This window comes from Rhinatrema bivittatum, chromosome 6 (assembly GCF_901001135.1).
Source record: "Rhinatrema bivittatum chromosome 6, aRhiBiv1.1, whole genome shotgun sequence".
Lineage (NCBI taxonomy): Eukaryota > Metazoa > Chordata > Amphibia > Gymnophiona > Rhinatrematidae > Rhinatrema > Rhinatrema bivittatum.
Genome location: NC_042620.1, coordinates 11,242,385 through 11,263,811, shown reverse-complemented (window position 1 = coordinate 11,263,811; position 21,427 = coordinate 11,242,385). Strand labels below are relative to the sequence as shown.

The 21,427-nt window shown below is 47.1% G+C and overlaps 1 protein-coding gene across 3 annotated transcripts in view; it reads left to right on the top strand.

Moving 5' to 3' along the window:
- The window catches only part of WNT10A (Wnt family member 10A), a 106,150-nt gene extending 85,815 nt beyond the window's left edge, over nucleotides 1-20,335 (top strand). For all 3 annotated transcript variants that reach the window (XM_029605032.1, XM_029605033.1, XM_029605031.1), the window contains exon 4: nucleotides 18,954-20,335. In XM_029605032.1, the coding sequence (XP_029460892.1) occupies nucleotides 18,954-19,421 (468 nt within the window). In that variant the 3' untranslated portion in view covers nucleotides 19,422-20,335. The remainder of the gene's footprint in view (nucleotides 1-18,953) is intronic.
- The last annotated feature ends 1,092 nt before the right edge of the window (nucleotides 20,336-21,427 follow it).

The window sequence follows — 21,427 nt, the reverse complement described above, 5'->3', positions numbered from 1 at the left end:
AGGGGTCTGTGCAGGTAACATAGGTGTGCCAGTCTATAGAACAAAATTAATTTGGTATCAGAGTTGAGAGTGTGCAAGTAACAAAGGAACAGTTGTACCAGTCTATAGGGTTCAACTAGCAGTCGTGAAAGAAAATGAAGCCTTTGTAGGCTTGTATATCTGTGTGAAGGAATATATCACATGGATAGAGTATTCCAACCTAGGGGCTTGACTCTTGAAGAGCACATAGCAATCTTTGCACACTCCTGCTACATAAGAACTGCCTTACTAGCTCAGACTAAGGCTCTACCAAGCCCAATTTCCTGTTTCTAACAGTGGTTAAAATAGATCACAAGTATTTTATTTTTTATTTATTTCATAGCATTTATAAATCTCTTTCCAAGCCAAGTAGGATTCGCCTAAAGCGATGTAAACAATTTTACTTAGAATTACAGAACATAAAATTCATTCACAATACAGTTAAAACAAAATCATAAAACAAAAACTTGGCAGCATCCCAAATAGTCGACAGATCCCATGCTGCTTACGCAGTCTAGGGACCTTTCCTCCAAGAAATTGTCCAAACTTTTTTTAAACCTAACTCCACTAACTTCGTTTACCACATCCTCCGGCAATGAATTCCAGAACTTAATTATGCACTGAGTAAAAAAAATATTTTGTCTTATTAGTTTTAAATGTATCACTTAGTAACTTCATTGTGTGACCCCTGATCTTTGTACTATTTGAAAGAGTAAACAAGCCATTGATGTTACTCTTTCCACGCCACTCATTATTTTATAGGCCTCTCTCATATCTCCCCTCAGCCGTCTCGTCTGCAAGCTGAAGAGTCCTAACCTCTTTAGCCTTTCCTCATAGGGGAGCTGTTCCATCCCCTTTATCATTTTGGTCGCCCTTCTCTGTACCTTTTCTAATTCTGCTCTATCTTTCTTGAGATGTGGTGACCATAGCTGCACACAATACTCTAAGATGAGGTTGCACCATGGAGAGATAGAGAGGCATTATGATATTCTCTGTTTTATTCTCCATTCCTTTCCTAATAATCCCCAGCATTCTGTTTGTGTATGATATATGAACACAAGATGAGGATGCACCATGGAGTGATACAGAGACATTATGATATTCTCTGTTTTATTCTCCATTCCTTTCCTAATAATCCCCAGCATTCTGTTTGTGTATGATATATGAACACAAGATGAGGATGCACCATGGAGAGATACAGAGACATTATGATATTCTCTGTTTTATTCTCCATTCCTTTCCTAATAATCCCATGCATTCTGTTTGTGTATGATATATGAACACAAGATGAGGTCGCACCATGGAGTGATACAGAGACATTATGATATTCTCTGTTTTATTCTCCATTCCTTTCCTAATAATCCCCAGCATTCTGTTTGTGTATGATATATGAACACAAGATGAGGATGCACCATGGAGAGATACAGAGACATTATGATATTCTCTGTTTTATTCTCCATTCCTTTCCTAATAATCCCCAGCATTCTGTTTGTGTATGATATATGAACACAAGATGAGGATGCACCATGGAGAGATACAGAGACATTATGATATTCTCTGTTTTATTCTCCATTCCTTTCCTAATAATCCCCAGCATTCTGTTTGTGTATGATATATGAACACAAGATGAGGATGCACCATGGAGTGATACAGAGACATTATGATATTCTCTGTTTTATTCTCCATTCCTTTCCTAATAATCCCCAGCATTCTGTTTGTGTATGATATATGAACACAAGATGAGGATGCACCATGGAGAGATACAGAGACATTATGATATTCTCTGTTTTATTCTCCATTCCTTTCCTAATAATCCCCAGCATTCTGTTTGTGTATGATATATGAACACAAGATGAGGATGCACCATGGAGTGATACAGAGACATTATGATATTCTCTGTTTTATTCTCCATTCCTTTCCTAATAATCCCCAGCATTCTGTTTGTGTATGATATATGAACACAAGATGAGGATGCACCATGGAGTGATACAGAGACATTATGATATTCTCTGTTTTATTCTCCATTCCTTTCCTAATAATCCCCAGCATTCTGTTTGTGTATGATATATGAACACAAGATGAGGATGCACCATGGAGCGATACAGAGGCATTATGATATTCTCTGTTTTATTCTCCATTCCTTTCCTAATAATCCCGTGCATTCTGTTTGTGTATGAGATATGAACACAAGATGTGGTCGCACCATGGAGTGATACAGAGACATTATGATATTCTCTGTTTTATTCTCCATTCCTTTCCTAATAATCCCCAGCATTCTGTTTGTGTATGATATATGAACACAAGATGAGGTCTCACCATGGAGTGATACAGAGGCATTATGATATTCTCTGTTTTATTCTCCATTCCTTTCCTAATAATCCCCAGCATTCTGTTTGTGTCTGATATATGAACACAAGATGAGGATGCACCATGGAGTGATACAGAGACATTATGATATTCTCTGTTTTATTCTCCATTCCTTTCCTAATAATCCCGTGCATTCTGTTTGTGTATGATATATGAACACAAGATGAGGATGCACCATGGAGTGATACAGAGACATTATGATATTCTCTGTTTTATTCTCCATTCCTTTCCTAATAATCCCCAGCATTCTGTTTGTGTATGATATATGAACACAAGATGAGGTCACACCATGGAGAGATACAGAGACATTATGATATTCTCTGTTTTATTCTCCATTCCTTTCCTAATAATCCCCAGCATTCTGTTTGTGTCTGATATATGAACACAAGATGAGGATGCACCATGGAGTGATACAGAGACATTATGATATTCTCTGTTTTATTCTGCATTCCTTTCCTAATAATCCCGTGCATTCTGTGTGTGTATGATATATGAACACAAGATGAGGATGCACCATGGAGTGATACAGAGACATTATGATATTCTCTGTTTTATTCTCCATTCCTTTCCTAATAATCCCCAGCATTCTGTTTGTGTATGATATATGAACACAAGATGAGGTCACACCATGGAGAGATACAGAGACATTATGATATTCTCTGTTTTATTCTCCATTCCTTTCCTAATAATCCCCAGCATTCTGTTTGTGTATGATATATGAACACAAGATGAGGATGCACCATGGAGTGATACAGAGATATTATGATATTCTCTGTTTTATTCTCCATTCCTTTCCTAATAATCCCCAGCATTCTGTTTGTGTATGATATATGAACACAAGATGAGGATGCACCATGGAGTGATACAGAGACATTATGATATTCTCTGTTTTATTCTCCATTCCTTTCCTAATAATCCCCAGCATTCTGTGTGTGTATGATATATGAACACAAGATGAGGATGCACCATGCAGTGATACAGAGGCATTAGGATATTCTCTGTTTTATTCTCCATTCCTTTCCTAATAATCCCCAGCATTCTGTTTGTGTATGATATATGAACACAAGATGAGGATGCACCATGGAGTGATACAGAGGCATTATGATATTCTCTGTTTCATTCTCCATTCCTTTCCTAATAATCCCCAGCATTCTGTTTGTGTATGATATATGAACACAAGATGAGGATGCACCATGGAGTGATACAGAGGCATTATGATATTCTCTGTTTTATTCTCCATTCCTTTCCTAATAATCCCCAGCATTCTGTTTGTGTATGATATATGAACACAAGATGAGGTCTCACCATGGAGTGATACAGAGGCATTATGATATTCTCTGTTTTATTCTCCATTCCTTTCCTAATAATCCCCAGCATTCTGTTTGTGTATGATATATGAACACAAGATGAGGATGCACCATGGAGTGATACAGAGACATTATGATATTCTCTGTTTTATTCTCCATTCCTTCCCTAATAATCCCCAGCATTCTGTTTGTGTATGATATATGAACACAAGATGAGGATGCACCATGGAGTGATACAGAGACATTATGATATTCTCTGTTTCATTCTCCATTCCTTTCCTAATAATCCCCAGCATTCTGTTTGTGTATGATATATGAACACAAGATGAGGATGCACCATGGAGTGATACAGAGGCATTATGATATTCTCTGTTTTATTCTCCATTCCTTTCCTAATAATCCCCAGCATTCTGTTTGTGTATGATATATGAACACAAGATGAGGATGCACCATGGAGTGATACAGAGACATTATGATATTCTCTGTTTTATTCTCCATTCCTTTCCTAATAATCCCCAGCATTCTGTTTGTGTATGATATATGAACACAAGATGAGGATGCACCATGGAGTGATACAGAGACATTATGATATTCTCTGTTTTATTCTCCATTCCTTTCCTAATAATCCCCAGCATTCTGTTTGTGTATGATATATGAACACAAGATGAGGATGCACCATGGAGTGATACAGAGACATTATGATATTCTCTGTTTTATTCTCCATTCCTTTCCTAATAATCCCCAGCATTCTGTTTGTGTATGATATATGAACACAAGATGAGGATGCACCATGGAGTGATACCGAGACATTATGATATTCTCTTTTTTATTCTCCATTCCTTTCCTAATAATCCCCAGCATTCTGTTTGTGTATGATATATGAACACAAGATGAGGATGCACCATGGAGTGATACAGAGGCATTATGATATTCTCTGTTTTATTCTCCATTCCTTTCCTAATAATCCCGAGCATGCTGTTGCTTTCTTGGCTGTTGCCAAGAAACTGAGCAGAAGATTTCCACGGTTTATCCAAAATGAGGCCTAGATCCTTTTCCTGGGTGGTGACTCCTAATGTGTCCTTTTTAAAAGTGTCTCCATGTTTTTCTCTGCAATTCACCTATGCATGTTTGATGTGAGGATGACTTTTCTTTCTCACCACATTTTGAATAATTCCTTCCTCACATCCATCCATGACAGGAACTCTGGGGAGCTTCTTCCTTTCTAACTCACTCGCTAACGGTAGCCATCTTAGCATGCTGCACTAGCATAGGCTAACAATAGATGCCGATTTAAATGTGGTTTTAGAGGTCAAAAACCTGCACAAATATGAAAAACAGTCTCAAAAATGCTTAATTTTCACTCTGCTCAGTGTTGGGCATCAGTTTATGCAATCAGTTCTGAGAAGCAATATATCCTCACAATTTAAGGGAGAGAAGCTTGCGCCGCTGGTGCTGGCCTTGTTCTATGGTGAGGCAGTGTGTGTGTGAGTGAGTGTGAGGGTGTGTGAAGCCTGCACTGCTGTCCCTGTTCTGTGGTGGGATTGTGTGTGTGTGTGTGTGGTCTTGAACAGTTTAATTATAAGAACATAAGAGTTTCTATGCTGAATCAGCCCAAGGTCCCTTGAGTCCAGCATCCCGTCTCTGGCAGTGGCCAGTCTGGGTCCCTAATCATGGCAGATCCCAATCATCAGGTCTGCTTCTTGTTCCTCGCTCCCAGGCACGGCAGCGGTTTTCCCTAATCTACCTGGCCGACGCTGTTCTGTGATCACCTAAGGCGTCAGCATCTGCTGGGGAGAGGACGGCATTGGCAAGGAGCAGGAGCGGTCAGAGCAGAGCGAAAGGTCCTGTCAGCCAATCTCAAAGAGAAACGAGGCGAGAATGAAACCCTCCCGAAATGAATAGGAAATGATTTGGAATGAGCCGGGTTTGCATACCTGGGGGTTGGAGGGGTGTGCGTGTGTCTCTTCCATGTAAGAAATCAACGAGCACCTCCTCTCCTCAGCTCCTCGTGGACTCGTCTGCACCCACTGGCACCGTTCTGGGAAGCGGCACCCCCCTCTCGCACTGCAATACACTGCAGGAAGAGCATCGGCACTGGATCTGCACAGGGGCAAAGTCGTTGGTGCACCAAAAACCCTGCAACATTAAATGGGGCCTCCTCCACCCCCCCTGAAGAAAGTGCCGGGGCCCTTTCTTTGGGGGTCCTGGCTAGTAAAAGGGACAGGAGGGGTACCCACTTGTCTCCTGCCCCCCCCCCCCCTCCGAGTCCCTTACAATTGGTGCCAGTTGGCTGTGAGACCAGTACCATAGGGTGGGCTATGACTGTAGAACAAAATGGCGCTGCTAGGCCTTGAGATTGGTGCCATTTTGACTTTACTATGGCGCCAATCTCAGGGCTGACCCGCGCCATTTCTAAGGGATGTCGGAAGGGCAGGAGATGAGTGGGCATCCCTTCTATCCATCTTACTAACCAGGACCCCTGTGGAAGAGGTAAGCGGGATCTGGGATTGTTTCCAGTCCCAGTGACCACCTCAGCGTGTAGGGGAGCTTGGAGGGCCTGGTCTGGCAACTTGCTTAATTTTTTTGGGGGGGAGGGGATCAGAGGGGCTAGGGATTTCATCCTCCCCCATTCTGCGGCCACAGAAAAGCAGGAAAAGGGCGAACGCGGGCAAAGGCGTGGAGGAAAGGGCAGCGCGGGATTCCAGGATCCCAGACAACGTGCGTGCCTTGGCGCAAGCGAACGTCAGCAGCTAAAGATCAGAACGGCGCATCCAGTCTGCCCGTGCGGGTTACCCCATCCTAACCATAAAAGCAGGCGAGGGTGCCACCCCCCCCCCCCTCTTCCTCCCGACTCTATTTATTCACGCCTTTTAGTGGTGCGCAGAGGGCCTGGCCTTCCCGCCCGCCCTTTGGTAAAGAAACGTGAACAGCCTGGGAGCCAACAAGGGAAGATCCTGTCAGACAAACCTGAGGGAGTCCTTTAATGGGGCGATGAGTGCTGATAGGGGAGATGAACTTCAGTAAGGCCTGGCAGCAGTGTTCAGCGATTGATTTATTTCATTTAAAAATATTTGTATTCCGCACACATACAGACTTGTTCTGGGCGGATTCCAAACTTGACATGCATATGTGGATAAAAAGATATTTAAAACAGACATTACAATATAAAATATTCAGAAAGAAACCAAAGAAAAACAGCCAGACCTTGAACATGAAGAGCATGCACATAGCTCCAGATGACTAGAAAATCCCCGTGATGAGCTTTTATTGCCTTTTTAATGCTTTTGGAACGAAGAGTAACATAGTAATGACGGCAGAAAAGACCAAAATGGTCCATCCAGGCTCAGGAAGAGAGTTCCACAAAAGGCCCATTCTCTGCTTGATTCAAGATGGCATCTCCAGCAGATTTTGGTTCGTCAACCTTGGGACCCTACCCAGTTTATAAATACACAGTAGAGCGTTGAACCAAAGAATTGAGTCATTGTAAAGAGGTTTGTGGATCGTTGTAAGAATCTTGTATTGTGTTCTGTTGTCCACGGGGAGCCACTGTATCACATGGAAGACTGGCAAACAAGCTGGATGATATGGACGTAGGATGGAAAGTTATAAATTGGTTATTTTGTTAGTATTTTTATTATCTCTAGCGAATGCAAATCTGCTAAGCCAAGCAATGGCCTCCTCGTTAGCTGAGTTCAGAGTTGTGACGCCACCTCTTACTGTGTACAGGGAACCCTCTCTATAACACGAGATGTAGTTTGTGGGTTTCAGTGGGTTGAGTCTGAGGCCCCAGCAGTGAACTTTGGCTGTGCATTGGCCTTTGCCTGTCCTGTCTTGCTCCTGTTAATTCAAAGCCAGCAAGTTGATGTTTGACACAAGAAACTTGCTTGATTCCCATTCCTTGAGCCAAAGGATATCTACAGGCAGATTCTGGTTGGATAGATTGTTCCATAAGGGGCATCCTGAGGACCGGTGACCCTTAGGTGTAGAGCAGTACGCGAGGTGCAGCATGGAGGGTTTCAGCCAGCTCGCAGGTATCATCAGTGATATTTGCAAGAACAGAAAGGCAGGGGAAGGACATTTCTCGGAGGGTTCCAGTTATAACATGCACGGCTGTGTTCAGCTGGTTGCCAACCAGATGGGTATGTGAAGACATTTGCCAGACAGGAGTGCAGTACTTTGCTGCTGAGTACAAATAGGGTGAGAGCTGAGGTCCAGAATGCTGTAACGACAGCTCCCCATGTTGAAGAAGCAGGCCGTCTAGCAGCTCATTTTAGGATTTGACCTTTGCTACTGTTTTCTTTAGGGGTTCCTGAACCGTCAAAAGTTTTATACAAAGAAAGATTTGTGCAAAATAATTTGGGCAAGGATCATGGTTTGGTCTCTGGTCACTCATGTACTTTCAAGTTCTGTTTCGGCGTTGGTGTTATAGAGTCAAAATACACTGGGGAGGGTTCTTTTGACAGGACTTGGCGTGGGCCATCAGGGTCGGGTCCAAAGAATGAAGAGATGAATCTCGGGTGATTCAGCAAAAGTCAAGTTGAACTTGCAGGATGAAGTTGTTGGCAGATCATTTGTACATAAGCTGAACAGATTTAGGACTGACACTGAGCCCTGTGGACGTCCATTGATCTGCCTCCTCCAAGCCCTTATCCCCTGCCCAAGGTAGACTCTCAACCATCTGTTACAGAGGAGTGCTTCAGTACTTGGAAGTACTTTTTGACAGCTTTAGAAGCCGGTCATTGTGCCACAGTGAGACGCAGTAGCACTATGCCGTCTCCAGGTTCTTCCAAAAAACATTTTCAATGTGGGTGGTAAGTACTAGAACTTGATGACGTGCACCGTGGCCCTCGTGAAGTCTGGTGCGGTCAGTGCTGAGGATGTCAGGGATATCCTTTGTAGAAAGAGCTGCTGTCAGAGCTTAAAGCACACAGGGGCCGATGTAATGAGACCCGTGGCAAAACTGGCGCTCATTTTGTGCGCGGGTTTTGATCACTGCGAGCGGCCGAAGCTGCCGCTTCCATGGCATGGAAAAAACATAAATTATGCAAATGATTTGCACGCAGAAATCCGTGCACATATGGAAAAATGCGCGTACTTAACCATGTAATAAGCGGCCGCATCCGCGCTCAAAACCCATGCTGATAATCCACGCATAAATGCGAGCGAGCGAACGGGTCTCCCTGTTAAGTGAAAGTATGACCCTGGAAAGGATTTTTAATATTTCCAATAAGTGTGCTGTAGAAAACAGGGCAAATATTTTCAGGGATGCTAATTCACACCGGCATAGCTGCGAGATAGGTGCTCAATTGGGAGCGAATATGGACGCTATGATGCCCAGAAAGGCGCCTAGCGAATCTCGCTGCTCAGGCGCTGAGCTAGTGCTTACTGGGTTGTAAATCTATACGATCGGGCGCCCAGGAAAGCAGCCTAGCTCAGCGGGCCACTCGGACACCGAGACAGGCTGTCAGCTGGGTGGTCTTCAGGACGCTCGGACACCGACATAGACCCCCCCCCCGAGTTGGCACTGTCACTTAACGCGTGCCCTGACCATGGCATTAAAAAACCCACACCAGCATTAACGCGGCTCCCTGCATTGCCTCTGATTAGCTAATCGTCTCCTTTGCATGCCGTCAGCATGCACTCGCGCAGGAAAACCCGCGGATCAATAAGTGCATTCGTACAGGCTCTTTCCTGCGCACAAAACCCTTATTACATCCCCATGGATGTACGTGCGCGGGAAAATGCACGAACATCCATGCACAAACCCATGGCAGCTTCAGTGCACCTTGTTCAACTGGCCCCACAGAGAGCAGTGCAATTGATTGATGGCGAGCGGCTGGCATGAGGTCTTTATCAGGGTAACTCCCATTACACGTCCTCACTAAGAGGGGGGAGACTGAGCCCTAAAGGTACAACTTCTGGAAGCCAGAAAAAGCCCTCTTTTCACAGGTGAATGTTGTTCCAAATAGTCTTTTACTGCAGATTAAGATCTTCAGTATGAAACATTGGACGTACAGTGCATTTTTTAGCTGCGGAATCTGTACATCCAACGCTTAGAAACCCTCTGCTGCCTGGCTTACAGGGTTTCTGTTGTCCTCCTCAGATAGCCTGGGAGCTGAAAGTCCTATTTCTTCACAACTCTTCCTCTGCACCTCCGCAGGTAGACTCCTTCCCTGCTCTTTAGTACCTCGGCATAACTTCTCCCGATGAGTACCACCTTGCGGACATCGGGCGCCACCGGCTGGAAAGGTCCGTGTCTCCTCTTTCTCTCTTAGGCTTACAGTCGGCCACCCTGCAGGTTTCCAGCTCCCTCCTGGACACCTGGGTCTTGGAACTCTCTTGTTTTACGGACCAGGTCCTGCTCTTCCTTGAATATTTCCTCAGCTACCACTTGGGAAACTCCTGCTCCTCTGCTCGCATCCTCAACACTAGGAAGTAATATGGGGGTAGAAAGCTTCTGCTTTGCTTTCCCTCCCTGGCCCCCTTGGAGAGAGCTTATAAACTCCTACATCCGAGTCTGCAGCTCTTCCTCTCCTCACTGACTGTCCGCTCTAGGATCACTAGGCAGGACTGGTGCAAGAGTGCTGCCATCTTGGCCATTCACCCCCTTCTCCAGTTCCGGCACAGTGCTCTATCCTACCAGTGGCAGTGGCTCCTTTCTCTGGCAGTATTCACTCTTGTATAGCACTCCTCTGACATTGGCGGGTGGGATTTTGTAGGCGCCAAAATGTTGGTGGTCTAGGCGACTGTCTAGTTTGCGTAATGGAAGCACTAACCTTGTTGCTAGGGGTCTATATGACTTCTGCAGGAGAACCTGGCAAGACATGCTCCAGAAATCAGGAATATGCCAAATCACTTCCTACTCCAAAATAGATTCCTGTGTACTAAGGACATTGATATTAGTGGGGAATCAAAGGGGTTCCTGTACCAGGTTTTGAAATGGCAATACACCCCCATTATCAGGAGTGACCTGGAGCTGGCAGCTGTACATGGACACAATGTCCAGATTGTTTCAAGACCTCTGCATATATTCTCACCCAGTTTCCTAAGAGCTGTCCCGGGAACCCCCACAGCCCATTGGGTTCTCAGGAGATCCACAGGGAATGTGCATGAGAGAAATACGCATGCTTTGGAGATTCATTATGCACAAATGCATCTCATGCATACTCATTGTGGCTCTGGGTTCCCTGGCACAGGTTATCATAGCCTGAAGCTTTGCCGTCGATCTGAAGGGAGTCGGGGCTTTTTTCTTTCTTTGTTTAGATTTTTATCTGCGGGCCAAGAGCAAAACAACATCATCAAAATGTATAATCTGCACCAAAACCAATTGCACTTTATGGCCTGAGCGCTGCACGGTAGGGGTGCAGGCTGGAGCTTTGTGCTGAGGCTCCAAGGTTTACAGCTGGAGCGAGGGTAGTTTAGCTGGTTTAGCACAGGGCCCAGCAATATGAGAGCGACTTTCAGAGGTGAGACAGGCCTGCCCCGTGCGCCTTTTCCTTCTCCCCCAGACCGAGCAGAGCTGGGGAGAGGTTGCACGTGTGCGCCTACCCTTGCATTCTCCAAAGGATGCCTGCGAATGTTCCTGGAATATTTTCCCACACACATAACAGGTGCAATTGTTTGCAGGTAGATTTGGCAGGATCATTTTCTTCTGTGCATAAGTCCACTTTGAAAATTGGTGCAACCATCGCGTGCATTTTGCCAGGAAATTCAGGTGGGCTCTTATAACATTACCCTCCCCGCAAGAGACTCACTGACGTGGTCTGCTCCTTTGAGGTCACCATGTGGTCTGTTCTCCTTTAGGAGTGCTGTGCCAACCTCGTTTCATTTCATTTCTTAAAACTGTATATCCCGCCTGTGGCACGTGTTATCCAGGCTATGGTACAATCAAACACGTATCATCCAAACAAAATAACATTTCAGTACAGCACAGGAACAAAGCAATCAAACCAAAATAATCCTCTTACCTCAGCAGAGGGACAAAAAATTGCTGCCTCTAGTGACGTTCGTTGAAGTACAGTATGCCTGAAGCTAAGGACAAAATCCTGCCTCTTATGATGTTAATTGTGATTGAAAAACCACGCTGAATTTTAAAGAGTTTGTGCCTAGAGGTCGGGAGGGAGAGAATTCCACAGGGCAGGGGCCTGAGCGCTGAAGGAGGACTCTCGAGGGTTGAGGCTGCGGGGCGTGGGGAGGTTGATAACCACCAGGATCTGCCCTGCAGACAGCAGCACAGGATCGGTTGGGTGTGCCCCCGCCACTGTTAGGCGCTATCGCTTTGCCGCGGTCCATGATCTCACTGTACCTTGACGAGCCCGCGTTGGGGAGGTTTCATTGCATTTTCCTTGGGCTGTTGACGACTGGAAGGTCAAGGCCGATGTGTGCAAGGAACGGTCTTTGCGTTCACTCTGCGGGCAATCATCTCAAGACGAGGTGCTGTGCTGGTTGGTGGGGGGGGGCTGACCCTCAGGAGAAATGACCCAGCATGGGTTAGATGAGTATCTACGGCCAGGATTGTCCCAGTCTACAAGCACCGCCTGATGAAGCCCAACCCCAGTCCCGGTGGCAGTTACGGAGGGGGCCGCTGGATGAGGCGGTGCTGGCAGGACTTGCCGGGCCCAGCTGGCTCATATGCTACATAGAAACTATTAACCCGGACGGTTTTGCAAAACAGAAACCTGGCGTGGTACTAATTAAGCAGCAGAGCTCAGAGAGTGGGGATCGTTAGCGTGCACGCTCGTGAGGGTAAAGCTATCGCACTTTCCGCACTGCTTTCAGGCCCCGAAGTGCATTTCTCTGTGACACTCGTGCCTGGGGGTAAAGAGTGCACAGGGATCTGAGAATGAAATCCCCGCCCGTGCTTTGTCAGAGTTTAATTATGCATTGAGTACAAGTCTTTTCTGCTGCTTGTTCACATGCGCTGCCTATCGACTTCATTGCGTGTTCCCTAGACTTTGTACTTTTTGAAAGAGTAAACGACCGATTTCACGTTTACTCGTTCCAGCCCCACTCATGATTTTATAGGCCTCCGTGGAGTGGAGGAGTAAGAGCAGCAGGCCATGAACCAGCGTTCGAATCCCTTGGGCAAATAACTTCATTCTCTGTTGCCTCAGTGATAATTTTAGATTGTGAGCCCTCTGGGGCTGGGAAATCCCTACCATAGCTGAATGTAATCTGCTGTGAAGTGCCAAAAAGCTGAAAATAAATAATCTCCCCTCAGCCGTCTCTTCCCCAAGCTGAAGAGTCCTAACCTCTTTAGCCTTTCCACATAGGGGAATTCTTCCATCCCCTTTATCATTTTGGTTGCCCTTCTCTGTACTTTTTCTAATTCTGCTCTATCTTTCTTGAGATGCGGTGACCAGAACTGCACACAGTACTCAGGATGAGGTCGCACCATGGACCTCTGTTTTATTGTCTGTTCTGTTCGCATGTAACCAGACATACGTGTATTTTAAAATCTGCTTCTATCCGATACATGCAACTTATAAAATGCTATAGTAGAACTCCGTGCAGCCATATACCCGCATCTATGGGGCTGCCTGGAGTTGTCTGAAAGTTATCCTGTAAATCGGCTGGAAAATGCAAAATCATGTCTTGAATAGTAATAATCTTCTTACTCAGATTTGGTATTAAACTCTTTTAGGCACATCTGTATCCACCTCACCGCCTACCCGTCCCCTTATGCTTATTACAAACCCATCTCTTCCTTTTCTCAGCAGGCCAGAATCCCCTCCCATACCTTCCCCGTCCTACCCACTTAGTCATGGGAAAACCTAAACACCTCCCTGTACAGCACAGTTCAAAGCCAAATCCTAAAACAATTGTTTCCTTAGACACCCCGCAGAGTCCCACTAAGGGGCGGTCCTGTTGCTGTGCGGGGGCGTTTTATTATTTTTTTGTTAACTTTGGTTTTTATGAATTTATTGTAGCATTTTGTTTGCAAATTTGGGCATCGCCTTGAAAGATTTTATTGCAAAAGCCGGAAGGCGATTCATCCATTTTTGTAAGTAAAGCCCTTCACATCCATCCTAGCCCGGGCTGGGACCAGGAACCCGGCCGGACCCCAGTGGACGGCTCCTGGGGGCCCCTCCGCTCTCCTCAGGTAGTTCTGTCCTTCTGCGGCAGCTCCGGTACCTGATGGGAAGGAGGAAACCCCACTCCCCCGGCAAACTCGGGGCCTTTAATTCCCAGGGGTTACAGAAGATTTCCGGCTGCAGTTCACACCTCGGAAGAGCATAGGAAGCTCTGAAATGTTGGGACTCGAGGGGAAATGGTGCCTGTTTAGAAAGGACACAAAAATCTGTGACGGGACAGACACATTGAGGGGGCCTTGCAAAACACTGAAAGAACGGGGAAGAGCTGTGGAAGCTGCCCCTCGAGTTAAACAGCTGTAATATCTTGCATCTCAGTGCCATTTATTTGCACTTATCTGGCACTTGTAGCCGGGGACACATTTGGGATGAGTGGGGCGTTCCCTAGGGCTCTTTCCTGATGGGGGCAATAGTTACAGACTGTTTGGGGGTCCTCCTGGCTGCCACCCTGGAGAGAACAGTGCAACCCATGCAGCAATGCAAAACACAGGACAGGGTGCACAAAAGGCACCGTCCCTGCAAACGTTCGCTCCCCCCCAGGGGGGGTTCTTTAGCTCTGTGGGGCTCCCCTATCTGTCATCTGCACCTCTGCCCAGATGAGTTTCCATTCCCAGCTCTGAAAGTAGATCTTCCAGCCTGCAACGCTCACGCTCCCTCCAACCAGAAATCCACTCAGCAAGCCTTAGGGCCAGTCTTCAGTGCAATGCAAGGAGTCAGGCCCCGACTCTCCTTTTACCGCTGCGGGCTCGTGCATTCTGTTAAACGCGGTCCCTTAGGAGACCCCTTCCATGCCACCCCTCCCCCTCTCTGACCTCAGTCAGTGGTAGGAGACGGAGGACATAGGAGATGTCACAAAGATCAGAATGGTCCCTCTGGATTGCCCAGCCAGAGCCAGGCGTCTCGTATTAGGGCAGGTTACCTCACGCACACAAGGAAGCTTCAGCTACCCTATTCCTTCACTTCCATCTTTCATCCATTGGGGACGCTCTGGGTGAATGCCAGCCCCGTCCTCATTTCACCACCTCTGCCAGGAGGGCGCTCCACGCATCCACCACCCTTTCCATAAAGAAATATTTCCAGACGTTGCTCCTGAGTCTTCCCCCCTCGGAGCTTCAGATTGTGACACCCGGTTTCACAATGGAAAAGATTTGATTTCCGTGCACCGTTCATTCCTTTCCGGTTTCTGAAAGACCGCGTATCCCATCGCCCCTTCAGGGTAAATATTCAGGTCCTCCAGGTCTTTCTGGCGCAGACCCCATACCACCTTCTGTTCCCTTTTCTGCACCACTTCCATCCTGATCCTATCCTTCTTGAGATGTGGTCTCCTTTGCTGTTACCCTTATAAAGATTAAAAAAAAAAAAATCTATCCACAGTGGCTTCCAAAATAATCAAACCATAGCATAATTCACATTTTATTTATTTATTTATTTAAAGAATTTATATACCGGGGTTCCTGTATAGTATACATATCACCCCGGTTTACAAGGAACCATAACTATCGCTAAGGAAACGAGTACAATACAAGTCTTACTAGATCAGCATTCATGTACACAAACAAGACAGACTAGAGAGACTTCTAGCAGACAAATAATCTCCATCACATGGATGGGATCGAAAAACTTCATTAATTTTTTTCTAAACAATGTGTTTCTGTCCTGATTTCCTTTCTCAGCCAGCTCCATATAGCTAGACACCTTCATTTTCAGTTTAAACCGATTTCCATCCTAAATTGAGGTTGATTCAAGAGCAGCTCCAGAGGTGTGGATGCAGCATTTGAGGGCGTTTTTCCTAAACCCTACCCGCCACACCGTTTTGGTTGGTAGAAAATGCTGAGATGAGCCGCAGTCCTGCTGGGGGACGGTATCATCTCAAGGCTTCCTTCAGATGTGAAGCACCATTTCCCCCCCATTGCAGGGAAGCTCAATACAAAGATCTTAAATCTCACCCTCGCCTTCACTGTCAGCCAGTGTGATTTCAACAACAAGGCCAAGGCCCTTCATCTTCTTGATTACTCTAACATGAAGTTTGCTGCATAATTCTGCATGAGCTTTAAACTAAGTATTTGCTTCACTGGTAACCCTGTAACGGGTGCTACAGTAATCCAAGGTTGATAATACTAAGGAGATTACCACAGTCATAAATACCTTCTCCTTGCAAAAGAAGCTACCCAAAGCTTGTACTCCTGCAGGAATTCTGCAGTTGGGACACTATAATATTGTATTCCTATGATTTTCTATGACTTGGAGGAGATATGGAACGACTGGGAGTTAAGAGTATATTTGCCATGTATGGTGTGCTGGAAGAGATGGGAATGGGCAGGGAATGAGGTGCCTGGGGGAAGATTGGGAAGGACTGACCGAAGTGTGCCTTTGATGTACATTGTGAGCTGAAGGAGCCTGGGATGGGTTGGAATGAGGTGTGTCTGCTGAGTGTGTTGTGCTGTGGGGAATTGCAAAGTGCAGGGGATGAGTTGTGTCTTTGCTATGTAAGCTGTACTGGGGGAAAGGTGGGGGACCCCATGTCTCTTTGCTTTGCATGGCATTCTGGAAGAGACTGGAAAGGGCTAGAAACAAGGAACGTCTTTGCTGTATCTCCGGTACAGTGGGAGAGATCGGGAAGGACTGGGAACGAGGAGTGTCTTTGCTGTAGCTGTGGTACAATGGTAGAGATTGGGAAGTTCTGGGAACAAGGAGCATCTTTGTTGTATCTGTGGTACAATGGGAGAGATTGGGAAGGGCTGGGAACAAGGAGCGTCTTTGCTGTATCTATGGTACAATGGGAGAGATTGGGACGTTCTGGGAACAAGGAGCGTCTTGCTGTATCTGTGGTACAATGGTAGAGATTGGGAAGGGCTGGGAACAAGGAGCGTCTTTGCTGTATCTGTGGTACAATGGGAAAGATTGGGAAGGGCTGAGAACAAGGAGCATCTTTGCTGTATCTATGGTACATGGGAGAGATTGGGAAGGGCTGGGAACAAGGAGCGTCTTTGCTGTATCTATGGTACAATGGGAAAGATTGGGAAGGGCTAGGAACAAGGAGCGTCTTTGCTATATCTATGGTACAATGGGAAAGATTGGGAAGGGCTAGGAACAAGGAGCATCTTTGCTGTATCTATGGTACAATGGGAGAGATTGGGAAGGGCTGAGAACAAGGAGCATCTTTGCTGTATCTATGGTACAATGGGAGAGATTGGGAAGGGCTGGGAACAATAAGCGTCTTTGCTGTATCTGTGGTAACAGATGGTAGAGATTGGGAAGAACAGAGATGACGGCATGTCTTTGCTGTATCTATGGTACAATGGGAAAGATTGGGAAGAGTTGGGAACAAGGAGCGTCTTTGTTGTATCTGTGGTACAATGGGAGAGATTGGGAAGGGCTGGAAACAAGGAGCGTCTTTGCTGTATCTGTGGTACAATGGGAAAGATTGGGAAGGGATGGGAACAAGAAGCGTCTTTGCTGTATCTATGGTATAATGGGAAAGATTGGGAAGGGCTGGGAACAAGGAGCGTCTTTGCTGTATCTGTGATACAATGGGAGAGATTGGGAAGGGCTGGGAACAAGGAGCGTCTTTGCTGTATCTGTGGTACAATGGGAGAGATTGGGAAGGGCTGGGAACAATAAGCGTCTTTGCTGTATCTGTGGTACAGATGGTAGAGATTGGGAAGAGCTGAGATGAAGGCGTGTCTTTTTTTTGTGGATGGTGCATAGGGGAATTTTTACAACTCTTCTCTCTCACATCTGGCATTACTTTGGGTGGGTTTAGTTTCCTGACACTACTTAGATATGAAGTGTTTGCATCAAGTGGTGACAGAAGGTGTTGATACTGCCAGTACAATTGTCTAGAATGAAGCAGGAAGCGTGGAAATCTCAGAGTATGAGAATACATTCCTTTCTTACACAAACAGTTGGGCTGTTAATTGATGGAAACTAATTATGTGGTAAATGCATGACTTAATAGTATTTTCTTTGTAATTGCTTAACAACCGGTACGGGCAGTAAGGTCCTACCTCCCTCACACATGCTTGCAGTGTAGCAGCTCCCATAAACAGACTCCTGCTCGCTCAGGCTCTGGATGGAGAGACAGACGGGTAGCATGAGTGACTAAGGGACAGATAAGATCATACCTGGTCCGACCAACGCCCACTCCGCCCAGCACCTGGCAGTGGTGCTCAGCAGATGGTACTGGGGAGAGCTGTCCCCTTCCATAAGAAGTGGTGCTGCCCGTGCCTACCTGGCTAATCGCTCTACTTACCCAGTCATGCTGCTCGCCCTCACCACATCCTCCTGCAACAAGTTCCACGGCTTAATTTGGCATTGATTGAAGAAAAAAAATGTGTGTTAAATCTTCTGCCAGTTTCAAAGGAGTGTCCTCAGTCCTGGTGCCATTATTCCCTATTTATCTGTCCCACCCCACTCGTAATGTTATAAACGTCTCTCATGTGCCCTCTCGGCCGTCTCCTTCCAAGCTCCCACCCTTTTATCATCCTGGTCGCCCTCCTCTGCACCTTTTTCTAATTCTGCTCCATCTCTCTTGAGATGCGGTGAGCAGGACCACACCCCATGGAGCGATGCAAGGTCATTGGGATATTCTCAGCTTTGCTCTCTGTTTCTTAACAAATAAATGAACAGTTTTAAGAAGTCATTGCGGTGACCTTGCCCCGTACACCAGGCAGGGTCTCTGCTCTCCCTGTCAGGCCAGTGAACGGAGGAGTAAGTTCCTGGATGGGATAGCCGAGCGCTCTCTTGATGGGAGCTGCGGTGCTCTTCCAGTGTTTATTTAGCATCCGGCAGTTCTCAGCTTTCCTCCCAGGGTGCAGAGGATTTGCAGGAGTGGATGCCCGAGGACTGTTAGGCGTGATTAAGGAATCTGCGGGTTCCTCGTATCTGCAGTGGGGCAGTCAGTGCGAGAGACAGAGGGAGCCTAAACGGGCAGATAAAAGTCCTAGTGGGAGACCGGTTGGAGGAAGAGAGAGAGAACGATTTTAAGGACAATTACAGGACGGTTGCTTGCTTGTGGAAATAGGATAAATAGATGAGGTGACCGAGGGGGCAGGGGCTGGGCGAAGCGGCTGCTCCAGAGATAACGTACGCAGGTGGAGAGGGGTGGGTGACGGGCTTGGTCGCTGCGTGGCCGAAAGCATTGACCTGCTCCTCTGCTCTCCTTTCGCAGGTGGTGATGGAGAACATGAGGACAAAGTGCAAGTGCCACGGCACGTCCGGCAGCTGCCAGCTGAAGACCTGCTGGCAGGTGACCCCCGAGTTCCGGGTGGTGGGCTCCCTGCTGAAGGACCGCTTCCACGGGGCCACGCTCATCAGAGCCCACAACAGGAACACGGGGCAGCTGGAGCCGCCCCACGTCCCGCACCGGCGCCGGGCCAGCAGCGGCGACCTGGTCTACTTCGAGAAGTCGCCCGACTTCTGCGAGCGGGAGCTGCAGGTGGACTCCTCCGGCACCCAGGGCCGCATCTGCAACAAGACCAGCCCCGGCCTGGACAACTGCGAGAGCCTGTGCTGCGGCAGGGGCCACAACATCCTGCGGCAGAGCCGCAGCGAGCGCTGCAACTGCAAGTTCCACTGGTGCTGCTACGTGGTGTGCGAGGAGTGCAGGCGCACCGAGTGGGTGAGCGTGTGCAAGTAGCGGGGACGGTCGGGAGAGTGCGTGTGCGTGTGCGTGTGGACGCGTGTGCTGAGGGGGTGCACCCAGGCGGGTCCCAGGCTGCAAGCCAACGGGCGGGCCGGGTCAGGGAAAACCGGGAGGGAAGAGGCCAAAACGTTAATAAGAGGGTTTCGGGGAGCAGAGAGAGAGAGAGAGAGGGAACCCAAAGCAGGAGCGGAGGAAGAAAAGGAAGGGAAGGGAATGTGATCCGACCCGTGGCTGGCATGGAGAGAGCTAGCTGGGCAGATAAAAGGCACCGGAAAGCCACACCTGGGGGAGGAAGCAGGAAGAGGAAAGCGAAGGCAGCTTTTGCCAGCCTCGGGTGCCATCTCCTCGGAGGCATTGTGTCTTGCCCGCTCCGTGCCCCCCTCGGCACCAAACGTGGGGCCTTGTCCTGAGACGAGCGAGGCCCTGTGTCGTCAGGGTGGTGGCGAGGCAGCGGGCTGCGTTCAGAACCACCCTCCATGCCCCGGTGGTTCCTGGGTTGTCTGTGACAGTATTAAAGGGAGGGGTGTGTGGGTGTGTGACCGACAGACGGACAGACACAAGGTTGGGCGCAGGCTGCTGGGAGCTAACACCGGGAGCTCCGGGCGGAGCAAAGCAACCTCCACTGCCCCAGGAGAAATGAGCCAAGGGCCACCACCTCCGGGGGCCCCTCCAGGAGGACAGAGACTCGTCCCCCGTCCCATGCTTAATGCAGCTTTCCAGGGGACAAAAATGCAAGACTGGGAAAAAAAAAATGAACTTTATAAAAGCAAATAAATTAAACATAAATGAGATTGTTGTTTGATGTGGGGGGGGGGGAAAGGAGACAAGCGATGGACATATCTAGAACTATTGTGTGTCTGCTTATTGTTGCACAGTAAGTTATTTTATTGATTGTGAATAAAAACCAAAGAGAAGAAAGGTGTGTTGGTGCTCCTCAGGAATGAGTTAAGGCAGCTGAAATTCCAGCAAACCTGCTACAAGTGCGACCTCCGAGGCAGCAGGCCAGACCCGCCAACGATGCCTCACGGCCGCGCTTTTACGTCGGATCCAGGAAAACGTACCAAGCAGTGGATGCACGCAACCAGACATCTCATGAAGCAGTGATGCAGAGATGTGCACATGATAAGCGCTTCTGCTATGAGTTTCTGTGTGAGTCGGTACAGCATTAAACGTTAGAGGTGATTTTTCCAGGTAGGGGGACAGAATTCTCTGGTGACCCCAAGCATTAACCCGTGGTACGCCAGCCGTAAAAATGCTCAGACTCGAGCAATGGTAAGGCAGCTCCAGCTCTGTTCAATGACATCGCAAAGCTCTGCGCTGCCTGAACAGAACCGGGCTCTCTCCCTATAGGAAACAGGAAGAAGTCAGGATGCAGTGTAGGGGTTGGATGAAGGCAGGGGTGGCTCATGGCAATCTGCTGCCTGAGGAGAGGGCTGAGACGGCAGGCACTACACGATGGTCACACGCACGGAGCAGAGACAGACCTTCACCAAATACAGAATAGAGGAGCACAAATTAGACAAAAACTGAAATGGAAACCCCCAAGAAGCCAGACTCTGTGTGTAACAATGGAAAAACAGAACCACCATTCCTCATAAAACAAATAAAATCAAGAAACATAAAGCATCAGTTATAATAGTAAAACCATACTAATAAAAGAATATTTTAAAACTACTGATAAATAGAATAACTTCTATTAATGAAAATCATATACATTTTTTTTATTTCCCAAGCACCAATAAAATAATTTAAAACAGCAGACACATCAAATAACACCCAATAATTAAAACTAATAAGGATAAAAAAGGCCCTGCTGTCCACACCTGGGAACTCTTGATTTCCAGGCACTCTGAGTTTTTTGTGGATTGGGGGGAGCTGCACACACTTCATTCTCTCTCACACACACTAATTCTGTCTTATACACATGCAGGCTTTCACACACACATATGCAAGCTCACTTTCTCTCTTATACACATGCAGGCTTTCACACTCACTTCTGC